The sequence below is a fragment of the Lycium barbarum genome, chromosome 7 (genome assembly GCF_019175385.1).
Source record: "Lycium barbarum isolate Lr01 chromosome 7, ASM1917538v2, whole genome shotgun sequence".
Lineage (NCBI taxonomy): Eukaryota > Viridiplantae > Streptophyta > Magnoliopsida > Solanales > Solanaceae > Lycium > Lycium barbarum.
Genome location: NC_083343.1, coordinates 29,498,029 through 29,518,167, shown reverse-complemented (window position 1 = coordinate 29,518,167; position 20,139 = coordinate 29,498,029). Strand labels below are relative to the sequence as shown.

Genomic DNA, 20,139 nt, shown 5'->3' with positions numbered 1-20,139 from the left:
TATAGCATTCAAGTATGTGACATGCGCCTAGTTCACAGACAAGGTGCTGCATGTTTACTGCTAGACCAGGGATCTTATGTGCTTCTGTTTTTGGTGTGGTTGGAACAATAGAACCTCAAAAAAAAAAAAAAAAAGTATTTATATCTTTCCTCAGAGTTGATGGCTCCTTTACTTTGCTGAGTTCAGTCATTGCTATTTGCGAGAGCTGGGGGAAATTTCCATCATGCCAGTGCAAGCAATTAAAATAACACGGTACAACACCTGCGAGTCTTGAGTAACTGCTCGGTTATTATTATTAGTTGTATCTAATAGAAATTCTTATCTACTGTAATATACAACTTTATTACTTTGGTACTAATCAGACTATTTACAGTAATATGACCATAGTTTCCCCTGCTTATTCTGATGAACAGGAAAACATCTTTGACACCCTTCAGAAAAAAGGAACTTTTTGATGTCAACTAAACGTCTGTATTAATTATTCAATCTTCTCCAGCAACTTGAAACCATATGCTTCCAAAATATCCAGTGCTGCAAATTTACAGAAAATGAACTATTTATGTCACTAATAGTTTCCATAATCACAACTAGAGCTGATAAATGATCAAAATAGACCGCTATATTAACTGCTGATATAATAAATAGAATGATTTCAACTTAAGCATACATAGAGTTCGTTCATTTGTTTGCTTATTCAAAAGGCAAGTGACTGTTCTAGAAATATTTTGTTGAGAGGAACGGGTGGTTTACCCAGGGTGACAACAATTAATTGCACTTCCTTTTCCACACAGAATACATGAACTCTACACACAACATTACTTATCAAGCAAGAGCTTTTTAAAATTTTCTTCTGTTATATTTTGGCAAAAACAAAAGGAGCAATAACATGTATACTACTCGTTTGAGATAAAATATATACTATTCGTTTGAGATAAAATATATACTTCTCATTTGAAATAAAAACGAAGAACAAAATCACTAACTTTCGATATTGGCTAAAATATTTTCCTATCAGCACCTTGGGTTCTTATCTTATTTGAGAATTTTCTTATGTTTAATCCAAAATCATTTACAGTGAGTAGTTGTCCTACATTAATAAAACAATTTCCTTAAATGGAAGCATATTTTACAACAATTACTGAGCCTAATCAAATTGTGTTTTTCACGATAAAACATGTTTCATTAAAATCATTCTGTATCATACCAAGCACACCTAATGTTAGAAAATCAAAATCGATTATTCATTTCTATGCCAGGAATGCATTATTGACAAGCATTTTTTCCTCCCTAGACAAAAATTAGAAACCAATGGTGCTGAATTACCTGGCTCATAAACTTCTGGATCAATAGGCCTTAGTACACCATTTGCTTTAATCTTGTTTGCAAGTAATAACTGCAATTGGAAAAAGAGAGTAAACTATGGCTTCATACATAACACAAAGCTACTTGTGATCATCAAACACAAATTAAAGAGGAGAATACCACAGCAGCAGTGGCGGCTGGAATCCCTACTGTAAGAGCCATTGCCATGGCGGTTTTCCCGTTCTCTGTCCTTCCGTATTCCAAGAGTGTGGATCTATGGGTTTCAGCATGACCGTCTGGGTAGTCTACTACCACTTCATGGTGTAAAAGCACCATGTCCTGACACAAATGTGACATCAGTGGTAATCCAGGTCACTAGTTCCATGTAATAAGTCGACACGAAAAGTGATTCTGAGAACTACCTTCTCTGTGTTGGAGTATGCTAATCGCTCTTCCATGCGCAAGCATGTAACTTCAAATGGAGATTTGCAGGACGATGGTATTTCTGTAGGCTCTTGAAATCCCAAAAATCTATTTGGGTACAAAGTAAACTCCTTATCATTCAATCACAACCTTTTTCTCTTAAAGAATAAAAGCGGCACTTCACATTTTATACCAATATTTGTTTCAAAGAATAGACACAGTAGATATTGGCCTTAGATAATAATTTCAACTTACATAATTGTTTTTGCTGTCTTAACTGCAGTGTCCTTGTCTTTGCAATGCCCAAGAGCTAAGACCCTATCCGTGATGTATTTTTCATCAATTACTGATTCAGGAAAAATCTCTCCATCGCTTCCAAGAAGTCCAAGCAAAACTCCTCTGTGTGTGGGTCTGATCCCATCTTTAAGAATCAGAGTAGATTCGGTACTGAAGAACCCAATCTTGACAAGTGTCCCCATTATTTGACTAAAACCTGCAGAGAATATCAGCCCGTAAGATGTTAACCAAAAATCCGATGACAAGAAAGCAATCAAGTCTATTACTACCACAATCCCTAAGAATTGCCCACTTTGTATTTTTGAGCATTTATCTCACCAGTCTGGAAATGGGAAGGGAATAACTTTGTCATTTCAAAAATAATATTTAGAAGCAACATGAACTACGTTAAAAGCTGAAGATATTATCAAGTTCAAACAAGGAACTATTTAAGAAAATTGTATTCAAAGTTTAATTTTAAAATTTTGAATAATATAAAATTTTAGACAAGGTTGTCCTTTACAAAAAATATTCCACATGCTTGACCAAGAAAAAGAATTAGGTGCTCCCATGTGAGTGCGTGTTATGCCTAAATAAATAAAAGTTTTAGACGACGTAGTCACACAATTCACAAGAATAGTTGACTTGCCAAAATCACAAAGCGGATTAACAATTTGAGAAGGGCGGTGATTCAACTTCTTTTGAACATTTCTTTTTCCTTTTAATGTGTTATATTGATGAAAGTAGAATATAAAAGCCCTCTTTCTCGTGCAACCACATTATTCCCAATTTCATTTAAACCCTGGGTCAGAACTCAAGTCTCTTTAACCAAGAGCATTGTATGAAGCCCAGAAATGTAACATGCCTTCATAGCGTAGTGTTCCTCGAAAGATGGTTGATGCTTCTTCTCCTATACCATATAAGTCTCCATACACTAAGGAGTTACGATTTGGGAGACACTCTAATGCAAAGGCTGGAAAATCAGGAATACGAAGCTTTGCAGCTGAATCATAAAGCCTCTGACCTGCATTTAAAATATTGTTAGTGAAGAAAAAGCACTTTAATATCAACTACCACCCATGCCAATGGCCCATGAAGGGTGAAGATGACTTAGGGAGATAGCAGTTGGAATTTTGGAATTTTGGAGATGAATAGCTATTAATTTTGGCTGCAAGAGACCAAAAAGTTATAATGATTAATGAGGACATAAACTCTTTAAGATTGTCCAAGGATACATAGGAACCTATCATCTGCATAGTACAGAGGCAAGTAAAAGTAGATTCGGAAGTTGTTTTAGACTTTAAGTACAGTACTTCTTCATGGGATAGAAATAAAAACAGTTCTTATGCTAAACAACTCACCTTCAACATGGATAATTTCCCCTTGATATCTATAGGCTGCTCGATTCCACCCAGCTCGTATAGCTCCGGCTGGACTCCAACTAGATATTGTTTCAACATACCAAAATTAATCAATGAGTAGGATGATTGAGATGTAAAATCAACAGAGTAGGGAGAATACTAACAAGTAAGAGCTAACAGAGATTATGCCTACTTCACTAATAATCAGAAAAGTAATATAAAAACTAAGTACCACAAAATGGAATGCGGTAAACATCCGTGTGAATATATTATGTTCAGAAGGTTACAGAGGATAATAGATCAAGTGAATGAACATAATAATTATCTGCTTTCTGTGTACACGGTCTTAGATTGGGAAAAAGAGAAGTTACTCTCTAGTTCAAAGGTTAGTTGAGACAGTTTAATCACTAAGGAAAATGGAAATTCTGAGGAAGTTTGGAGAGGCCACTTTATGTGCTTTTGGTTTGCAAGAAGTGCCAATGAAGAAAGCAGAAGAAATACCCCACAACTTTTTGCAAATATGTCATATCAAGAATACGCAATGGAGCTTCTCAATATTGACAAGTTAACCTTATTGAATCAACATTCAATTCAATTAGAAGGCATACCTGAACTTATAAGCTAATGGGTTGTTAGCAGCAGCCGGAGAGGGAAGACCACCACAGTAAGAAACGAAAGACCTAATCTTTCCCTTTGCTGCATGGGCTTGGTTGATCATTTTCATCGCCATCATATGATCTACAACATAAAATAGGTGCCACTAGTTAACCTAAGATTGGTAAAAACATACTTGTCTTCTCAAGAAAGACTTAGACTTGATAATACAAATTTACAGCAGCAAATATATTCTTCACCAGGCACTCACAATTCAGCTAAAAGATATAACATTTATCTCAGCAATTTTCTATGATACATCTCGAGCATTCTCTAACCCATGTTGTTTCTTTTTTCTGATAATCCCAAGACTTGTTAATATATCTTATTCATCTCCAGTTACAACTACTTTAACCACTTCAACTAAATTTAATTCAATTGACATAGTTTTAAATGCAGGGAAGAGGAGGCAATTAATATAGAGTAGTATTAGGTTAGAGTTGTAATTTGACGTCTTTCAGATGAGAAAAAGAACAAAACCACACTTTTGTTCCGGTTTAATTATTTGGTGAATTTGGAAATTTTCAGTCTGGTAATTGGTGCTTAACAATAGTTATTGCTGCCTCAAATAATTAGCTACAATCCCAAATTGGGAAGCGTTACTAGAGAGGGAAAGGGGAGTAGTACCTAAGTAGGAATTACATCCTTCTTAATAATTGCAACTTTATATATATATTTTTCTGGTCAATACTGTACAATCTGCCCCTTGGTATAGATTATTGGATATTTTTGTGTAAGACTTTCCAATTTTTATCATACACCTCGTGTACGAGAGTTTGCCCATTTTCTTTCAGTTGTCAAGTAACCTTGCACATCAAAAAAAAAGTAGTCTGCCTCACGTATCTTCAACTTCGATAAATAGTATACTTATAACACACAGCATTTGGAGGATCATAACTTATTATTATTATTATTATTTTTGTGATAAAGTTAAGAGGATCATCTTTTATTATATTCAAGCTATAAGAAATGAACCTGGATAGCAGCAAATAGAGTCGGAAGATATCCGTTTAGCAATAAAGCATCCACAAAAGAGAATTGCCATATTCAGAATCTTAGAAAGTGATTCCAGATGTCCAGGTGCTCTTAGGGTGTGCCTCTAGCATCCTTAGTTAAAATTTCCCTGAGGCAATTGCAGTACCATATGTCTCTATGTACCTTAATGAGCTATCTATTCCCCGGTAGGACTACAGAAATTAGTGACACCTTTAGTGGGGAACTTAACTCTCTCTCACTCTCTCTCTCATGCTTATATTCCATTCCCTAAGGGTAGAGGAAGCCAGACGGTAAGATCACACTCTAGATACCAATGCAGGATAAAGAGATAGAAACTGAAGCTTTCAGAAGAGTTGGACAAAGAATTGAGAAATTGAGAGTATAATCAGGATAACAGATGTAATCTTTGAAAAGTCTTAACTGGACAACCAGTTTGCAGATTTTATCGGAAACTCCTCTACCCAGTCTTTTGTCTTTATACCCATCAAGGTCGGGACGATGACATGCGTTGCTTTATTATCCCCTTTCATTCTGTCTTTTGAAATTCTTTTGCTGTTTTTATATAAGGATTTATACGGATGACGATGTATATTGCTAAAAACGTTTTAATGATTGTCAACTTAGTAATTTTCTTCACATGCTCGTCTTTTAACCTTTTTATCTTTTCCACTATTCAGAATATTCACCTATCTTGAATATCTTTAAAGCATCTAAAAATTGAAATTGCTCAGCTATTTGCCACTGTCCACTAGGACCTAACTTCATGTATCAGGTCTTACCCTCACCTCACGCTTTTGTGTTCATAGATTTGTTGGAAAAAGCAAGTTCAACATCTAAACATGTTTACGTGCCGGTTTTTTAAATTCGTTATGCTTACAGGTTCATAGTTCATCCATCCTTCTTCAATTGAAAGGGCTCTATCTTGAACTTTTTAGTTCCTTCACAAGCTCAATCACATCTTCCATTCATTAGAAGATTTCCTCTTTTGCTCATCATAGAGAATAGGCCCTGAAGCAGACAGCCTTCCTTTTCGACTTTTATATGGATGGATGAAAGAGGTAATAGTGTGCATTCTTTCACGGAGACATTATACTTTCTACTTTCTTGATGACTATAACTGAACAAAGTGAAAGAAGGTAACTTGCAAATGCAGTACTATTACCATAGGTTATGCACAAGCACATTCAGAGGAAATTTCATATCATGAAGAAGCTTCCAACAAATTCATTGATGCTCTTATTCAGGTTAGTTATATGCAGATCATTTAACAGAGAATAAATTTATCAAAACAAAAAAGAACAAAAAACCTATAGAACATTTAATTTTCTCAGGTAGGTTACCTATTCCTGGGTCCAACCCCATTTCACCAAGAATAGTAATTCCAGCAGATTTAGCATCTTTGTCTAGCTTTAACATAGAATCATCAACATAGCTAGCTGTGACAAGATGTTTCTTCAGCTGCATCAGGAGAATTGGAGTTACATTATAGTAGGAGTAAACCAGGAATTCAGGTGACTAGGAGAGTTTGATAGATATTAGCTTTGAACATGGGGCTTTTCTTGAAAAAATTGTAAAGATTTTACGATTTCTTGGCCATGGCATGGTGCATTTTATTGGATATACTCATAAAATTATTAAAGATTCATTTGTTTCAGTATATAATCTAGGGAGAGTGCTTTTTATGTGGTTTGGGCCTGTTAGGTTTTACGTTGTTCACCATCCTCCGACATCTTCAACGGGCTTTTGAACCCATCGACTTCTAATGAAAATTCAAGAACTGAAATTAAACTGTCTCTTCAAGGGGCAGTCAACACTTGCACTTTGATCAATTTTTATTAGTTTACGTTGATCTAGTTTTACCATTCATCACGGCCCTGGTCATTATGCGTATATGATAGGAATCTGGACATATATAAAGAAAGGAAAACAAATACCTCAATGCATGCTTTTGCTACAATACCATGGCAACTTGGAGGTAGTAAGCTGATGACAACATCAACCTGCTTGATGACACGATTGACAGCGTGAGACAATGCTACTTATTACAACATACATAACTTCAAGGAGACCAGAAAAGCCTTCTGCAATCGTCCAGTACTTCTAACACTATGTTTAGTATTTGAGAAGCTTCAAAACACAATCCGTACAGTTTCCACTACCACAAATTGTCTCAAGGTTATTTTTCCTCAAAGAGAATATTTCACCGCACCAGGCAATGAAAAGACAATACCTGTGAGATACAACCAGAAAGGGACTCGTGACTTGTAATGTCAAGCTGAACCGCTTTTGCATTTGGAATACCTTCAGTAACCTGTACTACTGGAAGACGATTAGTGATGCAAAAATAAATAATAAAAAATAAATAAATAAAGGCTATAAAAGTGAAAAACATAGAGCTTTAAGCATAAAATGCAAATGTTAAACGAAACTATATTGTCTCTCAACAAGATATGCAACAATTGAAAATGGAATAGATAATTAATACCTAAATAAACAACAGATCGTCACTTCATGCTGTAACAAAATCCCGGCGTACACAAGAAAAGAACTGACAAACCATAGTCAGGGACACAGGGCCAGGGAAAAAAAACACTACATTTCAGAAGCAAAGCTGACGGAAAAACAAAATGGAGAGGAGAATCAGAGAAGTGAACTCAGGAGGATCATATGCTGTGGGAAAAAGACAGAACATAATAAGAAATAAATCTTACACAATCTCAAAAACTATAATATTAGGACAATGAAGACACGGACTTATTTGAAGATTTGTTGGTGAAAAAGTACTGTCAATTTACAGAACTGAAATCACGAGGTTCCTATTTTATTAAGAGTGGTCTACGAAGTTGCATGAAACTTGATATACAAGTATACCTCTTCAGCGTCCTTCAAGTACAAAGAAGCAACAATCACTTGAACACAATTTTGCTCTTCAAATTCAGCAGTTATAGATGATTTCAACCATTGTCTAGATGACATGCTACCGATTGATGCTAAAAGTTCAGCAGCTGGTCTGCAAACCCGACCAGCACCTAAAATTAAGACCTTCTTTACATCACATTTCTCATCTATGATGCTTTGTTGGAATTCCCCAACCTTCAAAGATATCATGTTGTTTTCATTTTCTTGAGATCCCAAAGAGTTGCTTGAATTAGCAAGGGAAGTTAAAGAATCAATTATTTTATCTAAAACTGCTTTATCTTCTGCTCCAACCTGTCCAAAATAATGAAAGCAAAAAGGAAATAAGAGTCATCAAGTTTCACATCATGTAGAGGTAAATATGCATGACTGGAGAAACCACAAAAGAAACAAATATCTTAATCTCCCCCTTAATCAAGAAAAACATGAAAATCCCAACCTGAAGTCTTATTTTGACATGGAACAATCAAACAAATATAGTGGAAGTGCAGCTTTAAGATTTATCAACAGGTAGCTGATGGTTTTAAAGTGATACCAGAAAGTAATCGGTTTGTTTCGTTTTTGTTTCTGGATACCCTGACAGCCAATAGAAAGATCCATGCAATTATCAGGAGAAATGTGCACTGCTAGTCTCTTTTAGACTATCTCGGAAAAAGGAGATTGAGATGTCAGAAATTTAAACTCTCTTGTGCCACATCTAAGAAGCTCTGTTCCTTCAAAATATTTTAGCGTATGAAAAGAAATCCAGGCCCTGTAGATGCTGGGTGAATTTTTTCACATAATCATGATAATGGACTACGAGAAGTACAAATAATTTTACATGATCAAAGAGCAGTATTTATGTAGCTTAGTTGTATTCATTCGTGAGATCACTTCTCCAACATATATAACAATTCTAGCATGAAAACAGAAGTACGATAAAGGCAGAGGAGATGTCCTTGAAGAGCACTAGGAAGTGAAACTGCAGCACTTCTATCCCTCTGCATTATGGGAAGAGTAATGTGTTGAAAACCCACAGAGATTCAGGCTACCAGGACGGATATATGATCTGTTCCTAACCAAGGGTTAGCGAATATAGTGACAACAAGCACGTTTTTTTTTTTTGGATGCGGGGGTGGGGGGGGGGGGGTGGGGTGGGGTGGGGTTGTTTGGCAACACTAATGACTTGAAGACTATGCAATGTCTGTTTCCTATAGGTGTTTGGTGCATTTGGCTAGAGCATGATGCTAGAATATGAGTACCCCTCCAGCATATGTGGTGAGATATAACAGCTGCCCTGGCTTCTTTAATGGTGTATGATTGCAGGGTTATTTTTCAAATAATAGCTTTCATGGATCTTCAAAGAGACTGGAGGAAAATAATTTTTACAAGTTCTGAAATTACGGACAAACGCCTTAACATAAGTTTGTAGACTCTACAAATTTTCTTATGTTAAGGGAATGACTTTCATTCCGACTCTCTTTGATCTGAACAAACATTCTTCTCATAAAGAATTGCATTTACATGTATAATAACATTCCTTGTCTTATAAGGTAAAACTAGATTAAAAATAAAAGTAACCTCAAGTTCTGAGTATGACGAAGCACTTGTCATTTGACCAACTTGGCACTTCACCAAGTGGAAGGAGCCACCTGCTGCTTCAATAATATCCAATGCCTCGTTTATGAGGAATTTATCAAACAAGTGACCACTTAGAGATACCTGTCAATTTCAGATGATGGAGTACCAGCATAAGAAGATAAAACCTTGAAGGAAATAAGAAAAGTATATATTTCATTCTTAAGTCAGCAGTGATTAGTAACAACTAGTTGCAGTTGCTGATTAAAGAAGTAAATTCAGAACAGGTAAGAAGACTCAAATGCCCAAGACCCCATCTAATAGCTTGTTTGACCAAGTGTGGAAACTAAAAGTTCTTATTTTACAAAAATAAAAGCTTATTTAGAGATTTAGGTGTTTAACCTAACTTCTGGGTACACAGTAAGTGCTTTTGAGGAGTTGTTTTTCTGCTATAGAGATAAAGTGGGAAGAAATAGCTTCTCTTTAGAAGTAGAAGCAAAAGCTTTTTCTAATTTTTTCAGGAGAAAAATATCCCTAACAAAAATTCAATTTATCAAACTATCACAACAGTAAGAATAAAATCTAGCCTCATATAATGTCGACAAGACATCTATGACCAAAGTCTCATAAACATGCTCCTTGTCTCTATTTTGTGATTTTTTTTTTAACTAAATAAAGTTGAAACACTTAATTATTGTCTTTAATAATAAGATTTCAAATCATTTATCTACCTAAATAATACTAATCGAAAATGAATCTTTACATGTCTTTTTCGTAACTTGATGCTCAAAAGCGCATCTGAAAGATTGGCCAAAAGCAAACTGCTTCTATAATACTTGCAAAAAGTATTCTTAAATGATTTAGTCAAACACAGACTGCTAGACTACTACTATCTGAAAGTACTTTCTTGAAAACTCCATTTGGCAAAAGGTACTTTTCAAAATAAGAAAATTTTGAAAGTTTGGCCAAACTGGATAAGCTTACTACATAAACAAGACTAGTCTTGGATTACGGTGGCCTATTCCCCTAGAAAACCTTTTAAGTTTCGAAGTCATGCCATTTTCCTCTTCTTCAAACCCCTTCTCGTAACAAATGAAACACAAATACAAAACTGCATATCTGTATGTTCAATTAATAATAAAAAAGAAATAAAGAATATATCAGAATTTACCAATACGGTGTATTTCCTCCCGTTAGCATTGGAATTAGAAAGAACTATCGAAGGGTCACTGCCAATCAAAATATAACAGAACATCATCATCACGTCATTAGCATACAAGCTACTTCATATCAGCTCCAGAAAAATAATTTCAACGCGCATGTTACATGCTTTACCAAAATTATAGAGATCAAAGCAAACTGAAAAACACATAAAAAGTTGAATATAATTTCATCTAGTGCAAGGATACACAACTTGGGAATGGATGATGGTATCAAAAGAGACATAGTTATCTATCATAGTTACAAAAGGGATTTTGTAGTAGCTTCACTCTAGTTGAGAATTTGACCTATAATTGGTTGATGATTACAGTATTCAAGACCAGAAGTCACTATTGCCCACAACAATTCCACATGTGAAAGTTGACCAGCGCATGAATTCTGAAGCTTCAAAAATTATAATACGGTTTTGAAAGGGATGAAAAGAGAGATAATAAAGAATGAAGATAGCATGAATGACTTACTCTAGATCAGATTTCCGCATCCGAGGTATGTAGTCATACAACTGAGTAAGACTTCCGTGATGGGCTATGCAAGCTCTCTTTAGGTGTGCAGGTAACTCCTCAAGATTTCTAAAGGAAGCTAAGCTTACAGTAAAGTGGGACAAAATATCTCCGAAATGTTGTGATGCCTATTACATGAAAGAAGCATAGCTACAGATATCATAAACTCATAAATATATATAGACAAGTAAACAACTCTAACTGTAGCCCTTGATACTGAGATTACCTCTTTTGCAAACTCAGTAGGAAGAATATCAACAGCTGAACAGATCACACCTTTACCTTCTAGGTCATAATGATATGAATCACTGGAAGGTTCATACCTAGGAGCCATGGTTAACAAATTATAATCACCAGGAAAGAATTGTATAAGTGCATTGCTGTAAATTAAATTGGAAATGAACATAAGATGCTGAGTAAAAGAAATGTTTCCAAATATGATGATGGAATGTGGTTTGTGAGAAACTCGAGAGAAATACCATTAAACTTAGTACAAGGCGTTGGACCTATTACTCTAACCATGCCTAGGATAGGGCTGGTAGCATTTGGAAAAATGCTCTTGATGAATGCTAGTATTGTGAGAAAATTAAATGGCTTAAAACATATAGATATACAGATGAATGTGCGATTCAAGTGCTCCAACTGATTATAATTACAAATTTCTTGTGTAACTGTATATGGACTTTAGGTTATTCAACCTAAATGTGTTTCCTATCTTTCCCATTTCCTTTTTGAAAAAGAAACGCGACACCATTAAAACTGCACCCAAATGATCTGAGTTTCCAATAAATTCTACGAAATGAGGAGCAGTGTAAAAAGTATAAATGGAGGTAGAAAACATATCATCCGATACAATAGAATCTTCATAACAATGTAAAACTTACCTGAAAAAAGGTGAGTCTATTGATGTAGTTTGGTTGATAAACTCGATCGAGCCTCCCACATCACAAGTTATGTCACAGATTCCAACAAGTGGGCATCCATTTCTCATAAGGTTTTGAATCTGCTCAGTAGTCAACAACCTAGGAAACCTTTTCTCCCAGTACATACAATTTACTGGAAGAAACGGGGAGAGTTACCAAACTTGCAGTTTCACAAAATTGCTAGAGAGCATTATAAAGAGAATCTCAAAGACTTCTTGTACTAGGTACAGTAGAAATTTTGTAATGAATGTCAGTAACATAAGAATGTCAAAACTGTCAAATTGATACAATTACTTGCATAAGATGTCAAAACCATAATTTTTATAAATAATTTTTGCTTTTAGCAACACTAATAAGAAACTCATAAAAAGATGAAGAAGAGACTATATTTCCATTTATTAATAATACACCAGAGGCTAGTGATTTAGCATAAGCTCTAGGATGATGAGTCCTACAGTCAAGCATTTAAAGCCTTGATTCCCTCAGGAAAATAAATGCATGCTCAAGTCTAGAAAATGAAAGTTTACAGTTTGGTTAGAATGTATCAGATTTGGTCAGACCACGGCAGGTAATACATAAGACTAGACACTGAAATAATTTTGCCAATGAGTAATTAGAATATGAACAGAAAATGTCTCATCATCACTGACCTACAACAGATGCATAAGGTGCTACTTTCTCATGGAAAGCAGGTCTGTATTGCTCTGGATGCGCATAGTAATCAGCCTGAAAGAATTACATGTCTAATGTTAGCATAATGCATAAGATAACATTATGGCAGGCGAAGAACTTGGATGCTTTCATTTTCAATAATGTTAAATCAAAAGGTACCAGAATCAATGCGCACAAACTCAAATTTGATCTCCCTTTCCCATTTTTAGAACTACAAATACCACCAAATTTACCAAAGCTAAAGAAGGAAAAACTCCTTGCTATCGTTATTCAAGTCTACCAACAACAGTGACTTTTTGAAGTTATCAACAGACAGAACTATTCATCACTGACATAAGGAAAGCTATCCAGTTCAAACTTCAAGGAGCCCTCGAGTCTGCTACTGGGTAATAAGTGGAGCAGAATTTGAAATTAGCAGTATTGTTCGGTCAATACAATGTCTGATACTAACTCATTCAAAGCACAGCAAGGTTCAGAACTCTAATGTAGAAGTCCAGACTATATATAACGATCATGACATAAGAGGATACATTCCATTCTTGAATTTTGGCAGTTGATTTATTTACCATTTGTTATATTGCACCACTATTTTACTTTTAAAAAGTAATGGACATGAAAACAATAAACACAAAAGATTAAAGAAAGGTAATCATACTTCTAAATTCTAAGAGTATGTACCTTATCAAAGGATTTTACAGGATCTGAATGTTCCACCATGTCTTGGCAGGTCGTTACACAACCATACACTTGAAAGATTCTCTTTGATGGCTGTTTTGCTTGAGTAAGATCCTTGGCCTACACATGACAAACAGATTTCTCTAACACAAAGTTATGAAATTTTCTAACTATTTGAAGTACAAAACAATAAGATTTGACAGGTCACATGAAGTGTCTTAAAAGATCATTGGCATTTCAGTATCTTTTTAAAACAAAATTGGTACAAAGAAATCAGATTTTACACTAGATAAAATTTAACAATTCGAGAACCACCGGTGAAACAGTTTCTCCAAGTGTATAGAAATCACAATTTTTGGAGACAATTTTGATAATTTATTTCAATGGAAATAAAATTAAAGGATGAAGTTTCATGTTAAACTATTAGTAGACCAGATAATGATCATATAATAAGGTTTATACTCTAATACTTAAATAAAAACCCCCAGCTACCCATGTAGCTTCAAGGTGTTCCCTTCTCAACAGATGAATATAAAATTATACCTTGAGCTCTGGTTTCAGAAAGTTTGTAAGAAACTCAATAAAACAGTGAAGCAATATATCAAGTACATTTTTTTAAGAATGTATGCTCAATCTTACCGTCTCATGTAGTTCTGAAAGTTTTCTTGGATCCACAAATGTATGAGGAAGAAGCTTAAAGATTTCTTGTGCACCACGAGACACTACAAAGGATAAAAGATATATAATGAGAAGTTTATGGAATAATCCGGTGAAAAGAGTGAATCAAGGAAAGAGGTGAATAGAATATATCTTGAACTATATAGGTCAATAAACTGCAAGTAGTGAGCCTAAATTACTATCCACAGTACCGTTTCCAGAACCAGTGAAAACAAAAACAAGAGGACAGATTCCGGACGGAAGTCCCATGGTCGCTATCTCTTCACCAACAGAAATTACTGCAGCCTTAGCAGCAGCCAATGAAGAGTACATGTAAGACGAGCCGAGTGAGAGAAAAGGTGTTGAGTAGCCATGACTGAGATACCCTGACATGTGCATCCTTACATATTAGGAAAAAAAGACAGAAACGCAAATGAATAAAATGAAAAGAAAAGAAAGAAGACACACGCTCACACATTTACCGGAGTCTCAAAGAAAATAAACAGAAGGGTCTATGCTCATATAAAATTCAACAAGCAACTATTCATGAAATTCAATAAATCTTTTCAAGTTACAAACAAGATGCTTACAAAGTCCTAATCCATGAAGAAAATCAATCATTCCAGCTCTACCAGCAAAACGTCCAAATGCAAGTAACCTCTTTCCAGTGTCTTCAACTATGAGCTCATAGTCGAACAGAGATGCCCTCTCAGCTAAGATCTAAATACCATGAGAATGTTAATCTTCGAGGAGAAAATCACCACCCCTGTTCAATCATTGCTGACTAGAATTACAGCTGCATACCTTATCCAGCAAGGGCATATTTTCCTTTTGCGCCTTGTGAGTATGGGAGAAGAAGGCATAGGCCCTATCAGGAAGAATCATCTCCAACTGCAATTTAAGTTAAAGAATCATCACCTCAAGAAGCAAAAATCAACAATTCAATCAGAGTTTTTTTAAAAAAAATATTACCACCTTGGGCTGTTTGATACCCAAGATGAGACCACATTGGGACAAGTCCTCTGATATCTCACATCCAACATCCCCGTAGAGAGCATCGTGATGAATGCGCTTCGTGGATGGCTGCACAATGATGCGTGACACTCCAGTCTTACCTCTGCCACCATGCAGCAATCGAGCACAGTGTGAAGGAGTCAGAGGAGCCCGTCTTTCCCACTTGTTGGTCGCCTCTGAGAGGATGCCAACAACTCCATTTCCAAACATTATCAGTTGCCAACTATGTCTTGATCAAAATTTGGCAAATTAATCTGCATCCAAAACAAAGAAACAACACAAATATTGAAGACATTAGCATCAACTGATCTTCAATTAATCAGAAACCAGCTACTCCAAGTTATAGCCTGTTTGGCCAAGCATCTAAAATCAGCTTATTTTGAAAAGTGCATTTCAAAAAAGTATTTCTAGTGAGAAGCAATTTGTGTTTGGCTAATCAATTTGCAAAGTACTTTTGAGCAGCAATTAGTGTTTGGAGAAAATATTTTCCAATTTTCTCATGTTCAGTTAGTCAAAAAAATTTGGAAAACATTTTCTCTAGGAAAATAAGTTCCTAAAAAATGAGGAAAATGACTTCCCTTATGGAAGTAGGGAAAACAAGTTCCACAAGTAGCATTCGACATTGATTCTCTCCTCCCACCCTTGAACGCACTTCATCTTCACCCCCATCTGCCCTCACCACCCAACTCACCCCATATTATTTGTCTAAATTATATACAAATGTTTTTAGGATAATATTTTTTGCTTACATACCGAACATAAGAAAATAAGTAAGAAATCCACTTATGTTTTTGGAAAACATTTTCCTTCATACTGAACACACCCGAAGTGTTTTTTTTTTTTTTTTATAACATAGTAACAATTTCAAAGTTGAGGTATTTTCTCAAAAGTGCTTTTTATAAAAGTACTTTGGAAGCTTCTCAAAAATAACTTCTGCTTCTACTCAAAAAATACTTTTTCTTCTCCTAAAGCTTGGCCAAACACCTCAACTTTGAAAAAAATTACCTCTTTGAAGGAAACAAAGCACTTTTGGCTATTAATCTCTTGTAAGCTATTCTAGTACACTCAGAGCAAAAGCCTAACTAGAAATCAGATGAGGATTAAATTTTGACAGGATCAGGTGGAATTAACTGAAATAACCAATATGGTCACTCTTATTTTTGCTAAAATTACAACATAAAATTCACACCGAAGTTGCAAACTTACAGAAATCCCCTATTTCACTATTCCTGCTAATTTCATATCAACTAGGCAAAAATAAGAAAAAAAACTCCCTACAATCTTACACTGCAGCACAACACACACACACACACACACACAAAAAAAAAATGAATTAAACCGGAAAAGGTGAAGGGCAAAAAGTAGAAAATTAAAGGAAAAGGGAATCCATTGAATATACTTGAGAAACTTTTTACCTGACTTTTAAACTAAGTGCACTGAATCTTTTCTTTCTCTTTCTTCTTCCTTTTTGACCTTTCTTTAAACGTGAAGTCTATAATGGAGAGCATAAAAGTTGTAATGGTGATCAGTGTATTTATGGTGAATCAATCTCTTTAGTGTACAAAATATATCACCAAAACAAGCAAGTAAATTACTACATCAATAGGATTTTTGATTGGTTCAATTTTAGAAAAATAGAGATAGTGATGACTGGTAACTGACGTGTCGTTATGATCAAAACTGGATTGAGACCAATATCTTCTTTCAAATCGTTATACGTCTTTTTGTCTAACTAACGTAACCGGCCAAATGTTTACGTGTCCTTTTTTTTCGGTAATAATAATAATGTTTACGTGTCATTCACTTCCTTAGAAAGTCCTTTGTCTTTTTCCTATTCTACGTGAACTGAACTGCTAAAGATTTTTTGTTTTTTGTTTTTCCTTCGTCCCCTCTTTATGTCATCTGAAAGAGATGGGTACTTACTTTTTGGCCTTTTGACCTTTCCACGTGAACTAAACTACACGAGAAAAATGCATTTTTTTTTCATAAGTAGTGTCACTATATAAAAGAGTGAATAACTGAATAAATCACTATAATGATATCATATTATAAAAAGATAACTCAAATTATATTAATAAAACTCATTCCAAGTACATTATTATAATTCTCCTCGACGAGATTTCATCTTTTGAAAGGTATCCATAATAGCCTCATTAGAAATAGTACTAAATACTTCTTTTTTCTATATAAGGCACCAAACAACCACTTAAAAGCTCATCATCCATTCGATTTCGTAAGTCAATCTTAATCAACTTCATCGCAAAGAAAGCTCTTTCAACTGTAACAGTAGCAACTGACAGAAGTAACACAAATTTCACTAGTCAGAACACGAGAGGATAAGTTCCATGATTCTTTGTGTGTACTAGTTTCTTGGAAAAATCACAAAGTCCCTTAAGATCGAAAAACCTTTTATCATGACCACATACATCAACAATATAATTCTCAAGCTGAAAACGGAGGTCAATCCTAGCATGTTTATCAAAATCATCAGGATACAACTCAGCTAATCTCAATATTTTTTCAATGTTAAAGCTTGAAAAAGAGTTAGGTGGGTTCAAGCTAGCAATTCCAAGAAGCAAATTAGATGTCTCCTCATCAAAGCGATTATTGAGTTCTTGACGTTGCCAATCAATAATTTTATAAAATATTGCAACTTGGTAGCGATGTAAAACAATATACTCAGCAACTCTTCGACGTGATCTTTCAAGGATAACATAAAACTCACCAAATTAGGTATCGAAATATCATACTTGATACAAAATTTAAATACCTCATAAATAAGTGAATCCCAACCTTCTTCTCTTAGTTTTTGCAGTCGCTCCTTTGCCATCCCAACAAGTAGCATGGCATTTGCAATGTCTTGCTCTTTCTTTTGAAAAGCTGCATTAAGCTCATTTATGATTGCTAAAACAGTGCGCATGAAGTGCAACATGAAGACAACCTCAAATGTTAAACATGCTTTAAGATATCCCTTTTCCCTACACTTTTCTTCAAAACGGGCATTAACAACAATAGCATCAAGTACATCAATAATAGGACCAAACATAAGAATTTTTTTTAAAGGATTTGTAGTGAGATCCCCATCTAGTATCACCGGCTCTAGCAAGACCTAATTCTTGATTCAAGCCCCTACCAGTTTCAAGCTCGCCTTTACGTAATGCTTCTTCAATTTCTTTTGCTTGAGATTCACGAAGTTCATCTCTACGCTTGAAAGAAGCTCCAACCATATTTAATATATCAGAAACCAACGATAAAAGTTCCTGCACTTCATAACATCTTCTAGAAATCGCAGCAAGAGTTAACTGGAGTTGATGAGCAAAACAATGATTAGAATGAGCAGCTTTACTTTTTTTTTTTTGTATCAAGATTTTAAGCCCATTTAAATCTCCTTGTATATTGCTTGCTCCATCATAACATTGTCCACGTATATAAGATGTGCTTAAAGAATGTTGAGCATGTAAATCACAATTTCATTTCTTAGGGACAAAGCACTAGTATCACGAACATGAACAATATCAATAAACTGTTCAATTACACTCCCCCTTCTATCAACATACCTCAAAACAATAGCCGTTTGCTCTTTACATGACACATCACGAGATTCATCAACTAATATGGAAAAGTAATCATCATTTAAATCCTTAATGATATACTTAACAGTTTCCATCTTACATGCAGTGATAATATCCCTTTGAATGTATAGAGAAGTCAACTGATTGTTCTTTGGAGCTTTTTTAAATGCATCAGCAATATTATCACATCGTTTAGTATACCATCTAAGAAGTTCAATATAGTTATCTTTATTAAAAACGATTCATCTTCACGATGCCCCCGAAATGATAATCCTTGGTTCAAAAGATATCTTATCACGTCAATTGCAGCTTCTAAATGATTTCGGTATTCTAACTTTTGTTGATCAGACTGTTTAGCAAGTACACTTTGAATGGATTGTTTTTGTCTCATCAAATCTTCAACATTTCTTCTTGACTGATTATGAACACTATTTGGTCCGCCAATATGCTCATTAAAACTTTTCTTCTTATTCCAACTTGTAAAACCTATACTTGAAAATACCTCTCCTCCCCATTGATTGGTGTTTTCATCTTGAAACAAATAGCAGTAGAAGCAAAAAGCTGCATCTTTTGTTACACTATATTCCAACCAATCATACTCATCAAGCCATTTAGAATTAAAACGACGCCACTTACCATACATATATCTCTTAGGAAACAAGTGCTTTCGAGGTTGGAAGGACCTTGATGAATGTACGATCTCCTTATTGCATCATGGTCATTTGGATGATATTTTCGAATAACTAATCTTTCTCCAGGATCAGTTGGTAAGGAACTTAAATCAATTCCTTCATTTTGTCGATGTTGTTCCGACTCATTAATTTTTTCTCCCGAGTCAATTAAATCTGGAGTTGTTGAACTTGGCTTTGGATGCTTGGAAGATACTTTATGATAATATCGCTCGATTGAAATTTAGGCTAATGCGATGTAATCTGCAAAATTAGTAATTAAGGATCAAATATTTATTTAGAGATAGAATGATATGATAGAATTAACTTTTTATTTTTTGTTATAACTTATAAGACATAAAAAGTTTGAAAGCATTTTCCCTTTGACAATCTGGACTTTTTCTCTTTTTTCTAAAATTCGACAGGATTCGTGTACTATACATAAATAGGATATAATATTGATTAGTTCAGTAACTACAATATATAATTGCATTAAATATTGTGTTATGGATGCCTTCAGAAAATAAATTGAACTCTTTTCTCAAATTGAACTTTTAACCATCTCGATATTAGCAAGACACAAAATAAAAAGTTCACGTCGATAGCTCTTACGAGGATTAAAAATCATAAAGAAACAATAAAACATAGGTAAATTTAAATATCAATATAATGAACACTAAAAAATTTCATTGTAGAAATTAGAAAGAAAATAAATTATTGTCGTGAAAACATTGCAAGCACTTAATAAAATA

At 34.7% G+C, this 20,139-nt stretch overlaps 2 protein-coding genes across 4 annotated transcripts; both read right to left on the bottom strand.

Moving 5' to 3' along the window:
• Positions 1–268: 268 nt before the first annotated feature.
• On the bottom strand, positions 269–16,783 carry LOC132603356 (alpha-aminoadipic semialdehyde synthase). Of its 3 annotated transcripts, none has more exons than XM_060316379.1 (25): positions 16,563–16,783; positions 15,106–15,401; positions 14,938–15,024; positions 14,724–14,853; positions 14,346–14,519; positions 14,116–14,198; positions 13,480–13,596; positions 12,780–12,855; positions 12,091–12,262; positions 11,433–11,529; positions 11,168–11,334; positions 10,657–10,714; positions 9,489–9,629; positions 7,884–8,222; positions 7,243–7,323; positions 6,947–7,012; positions 6,353–6,470; positions 3,971–4,100; positions 3,363–3,442; positions 2,867–3,025; positions 1,981–2,218; positions 1,725–1,833; positions 1,483–1,641; positions 1,324–1,393; positions 269–531 (listed from the first exon to the last, which is right to left on the bottom strand). In XM_060316379.1, the coding sequence occupies exons 2-25, from the start codon at positions 15,355–15,357 to the stop codon at positions 479–481; spliced, it is 3,156 nt and encodes a 1,051-aa protein (XP_060172362.1). In that variant the 5' UTR covers positions 15,358–15,401; positions 16,563–16,783; the 3' UTR covers positions 269–478. The 3 variants fall into 3 exon arrangements, with proteins under 3 accessions (XP_060172362.1, XP_060172364.1, XP_060172363.1); XM_060316381.1 differs by having other exon boundaries at positions 15,109–15,401; positions 16,563–16,780; XM_060316380.1 differs by lacking the exon at positions 16,563–16,783 and adding an exon at positions 16,153–16,323.
• Positions 15,360–19,286, bottom strand: LOC132601441 (uncharacterized). Its single transcript, XM_060314521.1, has 7 exons — positions 19,222–19,286; positions 18,614–18,923; positions 18,242–18,449; positions 17,898–18,135; positions 17,531–17,847; positions 17,343–17,440; positions 15,360–15,401 (listed from the first exon to the last, which is right to left on the bottom strand). Exons 1-7 carry the CDS (start codon positions 19,284–19,286, stop codon positions 15,360–15,362), a joined length of 1,278 nt encoding a protein of 425 aa, XP_060170504.1.
• Positions 19,287–20,139: the final 853 nt, after the last annotated feature.